The sequence below is a fragment of the Cygnus atratus genome, chromosome 11 (assembly GCF_013377495.2).
Source record: "Cygnus atratus isolate AKBS03 ecotype Queensland, Australia chromosome 11, CAtr_DNAZoo_HiC_assembly, whole genome shotgun sequence".
Lineage (NCBI taxonomy): Eukaryota > Metazoa > Chordata > Aves > Anseriformes > Anatidae > Cygnus > Cygnus atratus.
The window spans coordinates 11,817,299-11,831,391 of NC_066372.1; the positions used below are offsets into that span (position 1 = coordinate 11,817,299).

The 14,093-nt window shown below is 42.6% G+C and overlaps 1 protein-coding gene across 2 annotated transcripts in view; it reads right to left on the reverse strand.

Moving 5' to 3' along the window:
• HDGFL3 (HDGF like 3) overlaps positions 1–14,093 on the reverse strand; it is a 64,546-nt gene that overhangs the window by 1,439 nt on the left and 49,014 nt on the right. For both annotated transcript variants that reach the window (XM_035554715.2, XM_035554714.1), the window contains 4 exons: positions 13,409–13,485; positions 10,444–10,582; positions 8,970–9,128; positions 7,239–7,385 (listed from right to left, as the gene is read on the reverse strand). In XM_035554715.2, coding sequence (XP_035410608.1) covers positions 7,239–7,385; positions 8,970–9,128; positions 10,444–10,582; positions 13,409–13,485 — 522 coding nt within the window. The remainder of the gene's footprint in view (positions 1–7,238; positions 7,386–8,969; positions 9,129–10,443; positions 10,583–13,408; positions 13,486–14,093) is intronic.

Here is a 14,093-nt window from a genome sequence, read left to right on the forward strand (position 1 = left end):
ATGCCTTATTATTCCACTTCAAAGTCACAGGTACAAGCAGTTGCCTGGTCTGTTTAAACAGAACTTTTTTTCTAGAGAAAACTGCTTATGTTACATCAACTAAACATACCACTCCAAGACATTAAAGCACACAGTTTAAAAGTAAACATTTAGGGCTTTATTCAACTAAGTAACTCAAGTCATGTATGTGGGTTGTTTTTTGGTTTCCTCGGTCACTTAATTGTAAATCTTGTAGGACACTTCACACGCACAACTGAATCTTGCATTTTCCCACTTGGCTAGATCACTGATATTGACAGGCTTCAAGCAAAAGCTCTGGCACTGCTGTATTCCTGAAGACCTTGTGATGAGAGCGCTCTTTTGTTCAAACAAACGAACACTTAACAAGCAAAAGGAAAGGTAAACAGTTTTCATAGCTAAGATGTCTGAATGTTACTTCTGAAAACGAAATAGTTTGGCTTGGAGTTCACTGTAAAGTGATGACAGAAAAGGAAGAAGCTCCCCCTTTATGACCAAGTCAAGGTCAGCTCTTGCTTCCACTGACATCGATGAGAACGGGATCAGACTGTCCTCACGCCATCATGGCAAGTATCTCCCAGTCTCAGTTTCATCACATTAAACAGAGGCAGCCAAACTCACCTACAGGCACACGGACACACTACTTTTGCCGAACAATGTGAAGAAGCGCAATGCTACGTGACTACCTAGCCCCAACCAAGATCTCCCTTCTCCTTTGTAAAGAACCCAGGATGTGAATGCTGGTCTACCCACACCCTGATGGACAGAAAAAAACACAACACAAAAGCAGTATGAAGGCACTAGTAATATATCTGGTGTGGTCATCCAAGAAACAAAGCCAACATCAAGGAATAAGGGGTAGGAGGGGGACAGGTTAAATCCACTGGGGGTGATGGAATTTTCATTTTACACGGGATCTGGAAGAGAATATGCAAGGAAGGCATTTTAACAAACAGTAAGTAATGGAAACCTGCACCTTCTGTGTGGGAGGTCCCGGTACATCCTGACTAATGACACATGGTAAGGGGTTATTTATTACAAAATGCTCATGCACGTAATGATGTCTTACGAGAAACTGCCCGAGCTCTGCCTCCCCTCGAGAAGTGCAGCGATGGTGCTCATCCACAGCACCACGCTTCCACTGACCTCTTCTCCCCTGTTTAAGAGTCAATGAGATGATTATTACAGATGCTTTGGAGACATGGCTTGGAGGGGTTCACTGCCACTTCTGTTCCCCTCAGAGGGAGGTGTAGACACCCATAAAGGCAACTACAAATGATTAATCAATTGAGCCATGCCTTTGACTCCAGTTCTTAATGGCAGCTGCCAGCCAGCTCTGACAGGCAGGATGGGTGTTCAAACAGCCGGTCCCTGCAGCATCCCTCTCAGACCCCGTAAGGAGAGCCGTCCTTTCGGAGTACTAAAGCTTTGCACTTATTAACAACAAGGCCCCTCTGGGCAAACGCCAGCAGACTGGGTAAGCACCCTGCTCACGTGGCACGCTGCGAATGCTAATAGCTGCACTACCCCGTCTCACAGATGTGTCTGTTGAGCCATAGCACAGCACAGGAGGGAGAACAAAGAGCCAGGTATGCAAATCATCCTCTAGTGCTTCAGCAATTTCCAGGAGGCTCTTCCACCACAACACAGGTTTTATCTTCCACATGTGCTCCCAGCTGTCCCTGAAGGCAGCAGAGCTCTTCTCCCCACATACATGCAGCCCCTGGGATGAGCAGGGCTGCTCGGAAGAACCTGGGCCTCTCGAGGCTCCTTCATCTGCCCGGGCAGCGCGTGCTGCCAGCTCCCTCAACGGCCACTGAACAAGGATGCGGCACAGCTGAGCAGTTTCCATGGTCTCCATGGTTTCGCTTCTCTTCAGAAGCAGATCACCTCACATCATCTTTGTTTGAGCACACCACTCGGCTTTACTGTAAGGCAGGGTACAACTAAGGCAGGGTACAACGTGTGCTGCACTGGCCAACGCTGCTGCACACAGAAGAAACAGCACAGAATCTGGGTGATGCAAGTGAAAGATTGCAGTCAGCAATAAAATGGAGTTTGGAGCTGTAACAGAAGGACTGGGAGTACAGAGAGCAGGGAATAAAGCTAAACCCCCGTATTGCCTTGTTTTGTCTGGCACTGAAAATTCCTTTCGTGACAGTACCTGGCAACTCAGCCACCTTTTACTTCAGCTCTTGTTGGATGGGCAGAAGGACAATTATTTACTTGCTCTTTACAGTTGCTGTTATTCCATGTTGGTTTGAGATCAAAATGGTTACAGAATTCAATGTAGACAGAGATGCAAATAGTGTATTTCATCTGTACCAGCTGCTTCAGACATTTGTTCCCCCTGAGTTACATCCCATTGCCTTACTGAGCAGTGCTGTTCTGAGCTGCGTGAAGGCAGCAGACAACGCACCTCTTTATGCCAGTTGAGAGTATGTCACTAGTTGGGTTTTACACCGAAATTTTTACTGTGCATTTTTACAAACACTTTTTTGGAGAGGTGAATTTTAATTTACCTAATTCCTGGAAAAAAAATCAGACAGAAACACAGATTCTATTTTAGTTCTCTGGACGAATGCCCACATAATGCTTTTACGTAGAATAGAGCCCTAAATGCTATGCTTTTCATGTTGATAAAACCCCAAAGCTGTTTATGCAGTCTAGCCAATGTAATTCTTGAGAAATAACGAAGGAAAAGCTAAGGAACCAAACATCTCAAAACCACATCAGAAACGAACCTGTATTTCTCTGGCCAGTATGGCTGTAACGCTTTTCTTTTACAGCAGTAACTGGAATTGTTGCTACCCCACAAACATCATAACAAAAAATATGTCTTGGACACAGGCTGTTTTAAATATGTTCTCCCAATTGCAATAGTATCAGATGGCAGTAATTTTGGACCAGATTTTGATCCCCTTATTCATGCTGGCAAGCAGTTGCCTCCACAAATAGATCCACTGACTCCCATGTTAACTGATTGTCAGTGTGAGTAAAAAGATCAGAGTCCTTTACCCCACTTCAATATTGTGGCTGTACCGGGACCAAAAAATATATTTAATTTCCAACAAATCTAGTACTTTTCATAGACTCAGTAATATCATTCACCTCCTGAAAGGCAACCGTGTGCCCCCTCGTACAAAGGGAAAGCAGGCTCACACAAACAGAATGCCTTGCTTACCAAGCCAGTGTCTGGACAAGTAACTAAAATAACAAATACTGAAAGAAAAATTTGCCCCATACCCTAAGTGTTGGCCTTAACATTCAAATACTTCCTTATAAGTTAGAGACTACAGTCAGCTTTCAAATGTCATTTTACGGGTATCCAGAGCATTGAAAGTAAAAAGCGATTTAGGTGTTCAGTTACAACATTTCAGAGTTATGCCAGCCAAGAACCAAACACACAAGTCACAAGAGATTTAAATGTGGAATGTAAATCTGCTGCCATGAATTCACTGATTTATGAGCTAATTCTGCACCATAGAAAGTAAACAATACAGAGCCATGAATACCTTTCCACAGGAGTATTCTGTTTATGTGGTATTTTGAGACAGGCAAAACAATTTAGTATTTAACAGCAGAGGACTGCCATGGGGGGGTCTGTGACTTGATTTGAGCAAGCTGTGGGATGGTCCGTCTTAGTTAACATATTATTAGTTAATTAATATTAGATAATAAAACCCTGAGGTTCAGGCTTTATATCTTTCTAGCAAGGGAATCAGCCAAACAACAGCAGTGAGGGAAAGAGACTGAAAGAAACAGGTAGTGGTGGCATGATGCAATTATAAGTTGGCTGAATCTGAGGAAGCTCACATCTTTTCTGATGAGAGTATTTGCAGTTCTCAAGAATGGTAGAGAAACTAAGAGATAAGAAAAGATAAGAAAAAAAGCAGTTTTGTCAACCCCAGGGATAAAAAAAAATCATGAGTTGAGCCCTTGAAAAGTATGAAATTGGCTGAAAAAAATCATCATAGCTTTGGAAGTACTTTTATTTGCTCTGGGTTTTGAGTCTTTAGGAAGCCATCACTTCACATTTCTAAGCTTTCCTTTACCACCTGGAGGTTAGAAATTTCATTAAAAAAGTAGAGGTGAAGATGCTCCTGCAATCATTTGACTTCAGCAGTTAACCCTTCAAGAAGATTCCCATAATGCTGAGGTTAAGAGCATGATTAAAAGACAAGGTTCCCTCTGACACGGAGAGGGAAGATGTGCCTTCAGCTTGCAGTCCAGGGGTTATAAAACATAACCACTACCTCATTAAGACAAAAACTCATGTCTTTTAGCCAGCTGTGCCCATTCAGACACTGGGAGGTGCAGAACAGCCCTGGGGAGCACTATGCAAGGTGCCTGAGCCTGCAGCCACGGCCCCTCACAGCTTCCACTGTGAGGCCTCTTCTGAGCGGCCAGTCACAGCAGCAAAACCAGTAGAAGGAAACACGCCTGTCCTTGAGATCTGGGCTCTGAGCTCTTGCTTTCCTCTCCTCTTTGCCTTCACAGCACCTCTCTACGAGCTACCTTGAAACAAGCTCTCTTCTGGTGCCAGTCTCACGCAGCCCCCCGATGCCTTTGGGATCGGGGGCGCGGTCTGCACCCATCTTCATCTCCGTGTGCTCTTGGCGCCATCTTATGGCCGAACTTCCCGAGCCTGGCGGGCCTCACAGCGCTGTGTGTGAGGGGGAAGCCCATTTTCTTCACACTGGGCATTACCGGTCCTGTGCTCCCCTCACAGCCTAAACGATTTTAAAGACATTTTTAAAGGATTTCACTTACGACCGTGTCTTCTATCTGACCTGGATGTGGTTCGGATTAGTGGGTGTGAACAACAGGACTGCATCCCAACTCTGAAGGCATGCGTTGGCCTTTTCCACCTTCCTTTTTTTAGGAAAGAAGTCTGAGCGTGGGCCGGAGGAGCTCGGGGCCCCCCGGCAGAACATGGCTGCAGGACAACCGGCCCTGCACCCAGAAGGCAACTAGCCAGGAGCTACAGACTGACTGCCTGTTTAATGCAAACCGAAAAAAATATCTTGATTCCTCTTTCCCCAAGTGCCTCGTGCCTGATTAAAGACACTTTCTAAAAAGACACCTGGTCTGGCTTTGAGGACACCGAGAGATGGAGTGTCTCCTCGTGGTCCTGAGAGAGAACTGCACTGCAAATGCAGAAGAGGTTTTACATGTGAAATGCTGAGTCTGTAGCAGAAATGGGCCCAAGGAAAAATATTTGGATCACGATGTGAATTCCTGCAAACCTGGCAGTACTTTGATCTTCAATTGCCCTTAAAACCACCTCTTCTTGCACCTGCTACTAAAACTTCACCTTTCCCATAATATTAAAAGCATCAGAGATCTAGTTAAAGACTGGTCATTGATGCGTCATGTCGAGCCTGAATGCTGGGGTTGCAAAAGTCAGAGCAGAGTGAACTCCTCACATGGGTACAATGTTTACTGTGAATATTTCTGCAGAGTTCATGCTGGCAGGCAGGGCACAGAGACTGTTGACTGTGTTTCAGCACAGGGGCTGAGATATCTGCAGTCCTGAAAACACTGCAGAGCAGCACAGCATTTAGCACGCTGGGCTCTTAAACCCAGCAGCTACAAGCATGTCACATACAGAAGGAAGTGCTATATGAATATAACCAGCCACAGAGCCAACGCTCTGTGGGACTTTTTAGCCACTTAATCTGTGACTGACCTAACTCAGTAAGCATTTGGTCCTTACAAGGAGAACATGCCTGACATGCCTGACATGCCACAGACATCCCCTGTCATCGCTGCAAACATGGGAAACAAAGCAGGCCCTCCTGAACCTCAGACCACCTGCCTCAGGCCTCCTGCCACCTCAGACAGAGCTCACAGCCAGGTTTTTCACACAAATACCTCTCTGAGGATATGAAAGTGTCACAGGGTTCACTAACCAGAACATGGCCAACACACAAACTGTGCACTCACCACACGCATCAGCCCCAAACTCTCAGGTTATGTAGGTGAGGTGCTGGGAAGGCATAGCTGGGTGCAGTGGCTCCTTGCACCCGTCTCTGGCTCAGGCCAGCTGCTCCTTCAGAGTGAATGAGAGGGTCCAGGCCCCAGGAGCCACATACCGAAGTCTTCATAAGGCAAAGAGCCACAAAACAGACACTCAGTACCTCAGAGAGACAAGGGGACAGGAAGCTCTGGGAGGAGTCTTAAGCATGAGTTGACAGCAGCTCCCCAGAGGTGGTGAGAAAGGGTTTTTGTGAGAAAGGGTTGAGGCTGAGCATGCAGCTGGGTGCTAAGGCACCTCGGCAATGTCAGATGAGAGCCTGGGCTGGCTGGCTCCCTCCCACACCTGGGAATTCGTGTCACTCAGCAGCTCCAGTGACAGCCCGGCCCGGCTGCTGGCCACGTGGCAGGGCCTTGGCATGGGAACCAGAAAAGAACTGGTTCTGAGAGGAGCTGTAAGTGCTGGAGCATGGAGGCTTATGTTGCTCTAAAGACACAGAAATAGTACTGGTTGTTAAAGGTGGCTGACGGTTAACCAATTCCCATGCCAATACCCTGCTTAGCAGCCTTCCTTTCTGTTGCTGTGGTCACAAGAAAATAATACTGACACAAGCACACAACTGACACAAACACACAAGGAGTGTCTGAAGCTGCATACAATTATATATACACTATCTATATAATTATATATATGTACTTTTATACCATTATATACAGCAGACCCTTTCCTTGGAAGACCCTATCCCAAGCCAGGATCTTCCCTAAAACCCAAAGTATACAGACTCTGTAACGCACACAGGAAACCTCATGAACTCTAAAGAAGTCAGTGGGATTTACACAGGTTTCAAACAAGTGTGAAAGGATAAGCAGGCTCCCACTGTTTAGTGAGCCAAAATGCATTGTGCAAACAGTCTGATTCTGCTCTCACATCAGTTTTGTATCATTCCAGCTCATGGTTTTCAAAAGTTACTCTCAGCTGACATCCACGCAAGTGTTGGAACAAAACACTGCTTATAGTATCTTTTCTCATTCAGTCATTTCCCTAGAGCAAAATCTGTACCGGGGAGAACATGGCACAGAAACCCCATGTTTCTGTTCTAGACACATTCTGAGCACTTAAACACAATATGGAAAGATCTGCATGTGGTATACACACTGCGGCACAATACCTTTCACCCCTAACTTCAGAGCCCTGTGGTAGCAAAGTGCATGTGAAGTGAATTATATTAATGAAAGATTACCCCTTCACTGGTTTTCTGCAAATCTGAAGAAGTGTTTCTTGTGTCATTGCCTGCGTCCCCAGCATCAGAGCTGCTCTTATTTTCTTCCTCTTTGCAGTCCTTATCATCTTCATCTCCAGGAGATTTCCGTGACTGCTTGGAGGATTTCTAAAATGATTGACAACAAAGTTATAAAGCAAAAACAAAGCTTCAGCCATAGAAAGACATTTTTGTAACATATCTGCAAAGCTGCCTGATCATGTGCTTCATTATTCAAGGTGAATACTGGGTAGGAAATGCAGGGTGAAAAGTGTTTTTCAGATTAAGTAGCTGGAGCAAAAGGAGATATTCTGTGTTCAACACAGGCTGGCAGCACAGTTGACTGTAAGACAGACACAGTAATAGGAGGTGGGTATTAGTGTTGGGTCACCTGTTGTAGGTTTTGCTAGTTAATGAAACAGATGGTGCCAGCTTGACAAAAGTTTTGATTAAAGACAGAGATGTAAAATGAGAATAACATTAGCAGAACTGCTTTCCATAGTTTTTTTAGTGCTGTCAGCTTTAATATATTAACATTAAAGCCATGTGGAACCAATATATCTTTCCTGCTCCCTTTATGTTATGCAATTCTACAGTACAAAAGGATAAATTGTGGCATTAAGCCACCATTTTCCTAATCCTCTGTTTGCCCAGAGTCTTCTGGAAAGAAGATGGTAGGCCAGACCTGAATTTCTAATGTAAAACACACAAAGAGGGTGAAATTACTTAAAACATTTTGTTCAGTAGATGAACCACAAAAACTCTTGCTCCCTTCCCCCCGCCCCCAAAATTAAGCCTGGATTAGATTGTCTACTTGCTCCTTTTCATTTCATTTTTTTCACTTTCAGAAGAATAACATGAATGTGAAGGAGTGTGACTGCCACACCTTCCACCATTTTTTAAGCAAAGGACAGACCTGGAGGTGTGCACGGAGCTGGAGAAGTGACTATAATGTCACTCCCTATCACCCAGGTGACAAGAGGAATGTATTTGATCCCCAAATTGTCACGTACATAGGTGATTACGTTGACCAGCCATTATAAAGCAGTCTGAGATCCACTACTCTTAGCTTTCTTATCTATGCTGTTACTTAGATATTCACAGGGTAGGCAGACACTATAATGTAAGTCTTTTATCTACTAATTAAGTACCCTACTAAAGAATTAGTTCTTTCTCTCTCCCATTCTGTATCCTGTACTGAAGTATTTTAAGCACAACTACAGCAGGAGCAACTGAGCACATCTGACCCTACCCTACCATTTATTATGGTATCTTGGGCATTCACACTGGAGATGGGAGAGGTAATCTTGAATTCTCCCAGACAGGGACCAACCCTAAGCTCGTCTCCCAGGAGGCACACTCCTAAAGCATTTTTATTGTTCTTTATGTGGAACTCCCTATCTAAGCTTATCAAATTTCTCAATTTCTTGAAGATCTGAGAACCCTGAGGCTAACTTTGCATGGATTTTCTTTCCAGATCTTCTGAACTCCTTCCCATCCTTGTGACTTCTAAAAGCACGGGCACAAGAACAGGGCAGAGTATTTCAACTGCTGTCTCACCAAGGCTGTCTACAACAGCAAGGGCCCATTTGAACACCATCATTACAGTACTGGAATCAAAACACTAAAGAAGGAAGGACAGATAGCCACAAGGTACATAGTGTCTTGGTTATTAATGCATATGGGTAACAATAGAAAAACTCAGAAGATAACCTTTGAAGTGTAGGATTTTTTTCGTTTTGAGCCTGCTTTTTCATTCTTTCTTTTGCCTTTTCCATCCTCTTCTACCCGATCACCTTCCTCCTCACTACTGGCATCTGCTGTATTTCCTCCTTCTCCCTCAGTTTCTGATGAGCTCTGTTGCTGAATTGCCTTTAAAGTAACAATAATGATAATAATAATAATATAAACAACAAAAGTATCACAAAAATCTACCACTTAATTTTTGTTCTATATTTACAGAGAAACGCTGGGAATAAGGACCTTACACTTTAAATGTTCTAGACAGGAGGAGCCCAGGTTATTCTTACAATTACCAAGAGAAAGGGCTGTAAAGGTAATTTTCTCAGCCATCATTTGAAAACAGTTATCAGATGCAGATCACGGGATAGTATGTTCTGAAGGATTTAAACAAATACAGAATATCTGATAACAGAAGTGCATTTGCTAGAGAACCAAGGGTTGTTCAGTGGAGAGATCTGGCATGTTCCTTTTTGGGCAAAACTATGGAAACTTCTAGACTTTGGCTGCATATAGGACAGACTTATTCAGGAGAAAAGATGGCCGTTACAAACTCCCTCAAAGGGCAAGACCTTTGTGTTAGGAAAAAGCAAACACTGACCAGAAGGCTGACAGCTCTTTGACAGTTCATCTCCCACAGACTATTCACTAGATTTTTTTTAAATCCGCAAGTGTATGCAAAACATCTGTAGGGCTGAAAATGTGAAACAGGAACAGAGAGGGGCAGCAGCTTGTCTGCAGGTGGTCCGTATCTTTGGTTTGTAAGGTTTTGTGCTAATAATGTAATAGGTGTTCGCCGTCTTTTGGAGGTGATTTCTACCTTCAAAGGACCACATTTTTTTAATGAGCTAAATTCTCTGGTTTTATACAGCCCACCAACAACATTGACTACTCTTCTCCCTCCCCAGCTGCACTCACTTTTTGCTCCTGATATCCAACAGGGAGAGCTGTTGTACAGCAGCTATTATCTGGTAACAGCAGCTCAAACCTCCACCTTCTCACCCCTCCCTACTTTGGCAGTGGCATCCTATGTGTTATACATACCAATGTAAAAATCAAAAGTGCAGTGACCTTAAGGTTTGTGTAAAATACACTGAACTTGATATAGAAATAAACAACAGAAAGAAGAAGTCATGTTTATAGTGGAGTAAACAAAACCTTCAATTTTTAATTCAGTTAAATCTGCTGCAGAACTTTCCACTTCACCATCCCAGAATATCACAGAAAGCAAAGGGCCCTGCAGTATGATTAAAGTTCAATTTGTCACACAGTGCAGGACCACAGTTGTCTTTATATTATACGATTACACTTTAATCACCAGCTGAGAAACTTTCTAGCTCCACCAAAACCAGGACCTTCCATCATCACTCATACAGTGTTTACATAGATAAGAAGTCTTCAAAGAAAATAAGAAAGATAAGGAGGAATAGAAGTGAAACCCATTTACCTGATATCCAGTAAACTTTACTCCAGGGTTGTTTTCTATTTCCCACAGGCCTTCATTAAATCCTTTTCGTTTGTTCGACTTCCCAAACTTATCTTTATATTCTTTATAAGGGAAGAGGTCTTTGGGCCCCAGGAACGCACTGCATTTTAACAAAGGTAGCATTCAAAAAAGGACTTAAATTCCTCCTCTTCAAATTAAAAACATTAACAGTGCAAATGCTTTCCCTATTCTTCTGCTCATTCCATCATTGTGTTTTTCATTTTTATTTATTTATTTATTTATTTACCACTGGCTTTGAGTTACTGCTGTGAGTCTGATTTTATGGATTGGCTCACCATTCCAATGTTTGATGTTGCAAAACCATGCTGTGTCTCTCTAGAAACAACTAAAACGAGTCTCATTTATTATATTAACTACTGCTGGGAACTGGCACTTGAACAGTTTATGAAAGGGATTATATGACGTAATTGCCTGCAACAGCAATGGACCAAACTTCCAATCCTATGTGTTACAAATCCAGAAAGGCCTAAAAATAATACCATATGAAAAGCTAAAGCATTTAAGGAATGCCCAGAACCCATGAGCAGAAAACTCATCCCTTGTACCACTACACAGAAAAAGCAGTGGCACTTAGTATTATTTATACTGTAAGCCTGGGAGCATCTTCCATGGATTAAGCCCCCCACATACTAGATTCTGTGCAAACACAATAAAAATGTTCTCTTTCCCAAAACTCTTATAATTTCATATAAGACAAGAAACAATGGGTGAGTATAGGCAGATGAGTAATACAAGGAAACAATGAGACACAGGGTGCTTGTGGCCAAATTGGTTTTTAGACAGCACAGCAAAGCAGGGATTTTGTGCTCTGCCGCTGCATGTCAGCTACGCACTGCACCAACTAATTTCAAGCACAGGCACCATAATGCAGGGAAAAATAATAATAACAAAAAAGACTGGTCATTTATCCTACTTTTACATAATTTACAGTAAAGTTCTATGTTCTTATGTAAAACTGAAGAAAGTATAATTTCCTTTTCACTGTCTGTCTATATCTGGTGTGTTTACTATGCTCTGTATCACAGTACTGGGATGCCTAATCATACGTTAAATTAAAAACAGTGAAGGCAAAAAAAAACAACAATACTTCATTCCCACATGGAAGATTCCATGTCACCAATGACCAGAGCTGAGCATGTCACATTGTCCCTCAGTATAATCACCGCCCTACTTTCCTGATGATCTCTGCAATTGAAGTTAACTCTGTGGCCTCTACTGTCACAGGATCTCAGAGCTCCACCTCTCAAAATGCATTTATTCTCATAACATCATCGCGAGATAGGGAAGTTGCCCATTCTTGCACATGAGCTTCTGAGGCACAGAGATCTGCCCAAGATCAACAAGAACAGTTCTAACACAAACAACAAAGGAAAACCTTATGAAATTTACCGGGACCTACCTTAATTTAGCTCAACAGTAAAGCATGGAAATGTTTCTACAGTCTTTTATGTATGGTAAACACTGAAGAAGCGTCCACTTCTTTGAAATACATTCATTGCCACTGGGAGAGTATAACAGTTTTCACTACTCTACTATAAAACTCATAAGCTGCAATCTACAGTTCATTTTTAGCAGTTATGCTTCTTAAATTATTAAGGTAGTAAGTATGAAATGCTTTCCTGTGTCAGATGTTATAGTCAGATCACAGGCTAATAAAATCCCAAACAGAAGAGATTAGCAGTCTGGGATTCATTCATTTCAGAATAATAGTGGTCAGATTTCTTTTCCTCAAAATGTTTCTAAGAAAAATGTTTTCATTGAGAAAAAATAAAATTACATTTTGGTTTCTGATTTTGAGGCATCGTAAGTTTATTTTAGCTTATCCTTATTCTTTTTAGATTATTACATGACGACAGTAGCAGTAGATCACAATATATCAAAATATCAGACTTTCATTGCAGCAACAGTAGGAAATATTTTAACTAGAAGAGAGGCTATTTTGATGTTGATGAAGCAGAAGCTGTCCTTAAAGATTTTAAAAATGAAACATGATGCATGGGCTATGGGCCTTATTATGTTCTGGAAAAACATTTAAATTCAAAAACAATAATTTGTGGATAAAACTTCAAACCTCTAAAACTGAATTTAAAATGTTATCAGAATTTCATTTTTTCATGTTTCCATTTCTTAAGGAATTCTAGAAAATATGTTGCCTGCAAGTGGGGAAGGAAAAGCTTTAAAATGTAAACATTTCATGCAAAATGGAATGGAAATTATGATTTAAAAAAACAGAACAAAAAAAACCTAGCTCAGACACAATTTAAAATAGACTAGAGGCTGGTTAAATTGTAATGTTGAAAGTCTGTACTTTGTAGCAATTACTATGAGACCTAACTTACTTACCCTCTCTGTTCTGATCCCTTCTCTCCCTACGAGGTCAGCCAGCTCTGTTCTTCCATCACTTCTGAGAGCTCTATCCTACAATATCCCCAGCACAAATCTCAAAGGAATGCATACATTTCAAAGCTATGTGAGGCTTGCGTGAGACTCCGGGGTCTGCTTCCTTTCATTTTACCAACTACTAAGCGAGTTCTCATATAGGACAAGAACCCAAACATGCCCGAATGCAACAGGCTGGTCTCTGCTATTATGTATACCCAAGTATAAAAGTTTTGTCCCTGCATCTCAGTTCACGTGGTCCTGTAACAAATTTATGCCAACACTTTACAAGAAACACAGAAACTGATTATTATTTATCCTTAGACCATGGTATAACATCCACACAGCAGCATTCATGCCTACTTTCAGGTTTCACTCTTGTATGTTAACACAAATAAGCTAGGCTCGTAGGACCTCTCTCTAGTCTCCCAGTGGCTTCAGGTAGGATTTGTTACAATAAAATCTGTGGAGATGACATTAGCTGAAGTGGAAGAAGACATTTCAAAGATTGTGTTCATTCACTTACGTTTCATGAGTCCCGAAAAAGAAGATGGGGTATTTATTTGCTGGAGGCTTCACAGCTCCTTCAGGGAGTTCATCAATCTGTAGGACAGAAATGGACACAGGATTACTACAAATGTGGTGCCCATCATCCCAGAATCCCTGCCAAGCCACGGGAGCGCTGGAACAAGTACCCCGCATCCCTGGGGGGACCCCTGTGTGCAGGGGTGGGAAGGGGAGACGGCTGTTGGTTTTCAGGCAGGCCAGTCAGCATACTTAGTATCAACAAATGTCAGCATATGGCAGAAACACTTCAGGGAGACACCAGAAGACCAACGAGCAGACAAAAAGTTTTGTTGATTTCATTTCATGGCCATTATAACACATGAAGGCAATAAAATCAAGCCCGCTTAATTTAAGTGTTAAACTTGGATACTGCCTCATCAAAGGCACCGAAGCCCAGAGGGTAACGCTGTCTGTCTCACATGGCCACCTAAATAACTTCTGTAATAAATGGGGAACAGATGGCATCTCTGAGACTCCGGAGCAGGAAAACCAGACCAGCTCACACTGGTGCTTCCTGGTGGTTGTGGTGTTACCCAATGTAAAATGTGTAACGCACACCAGGAGGAGGGTCTGGCATGCTCCTTCCCCTGGCATGTCCTAACAACTGCTTTAGGCCACCATTTCCGCTGTGTGCTCCACCTCTT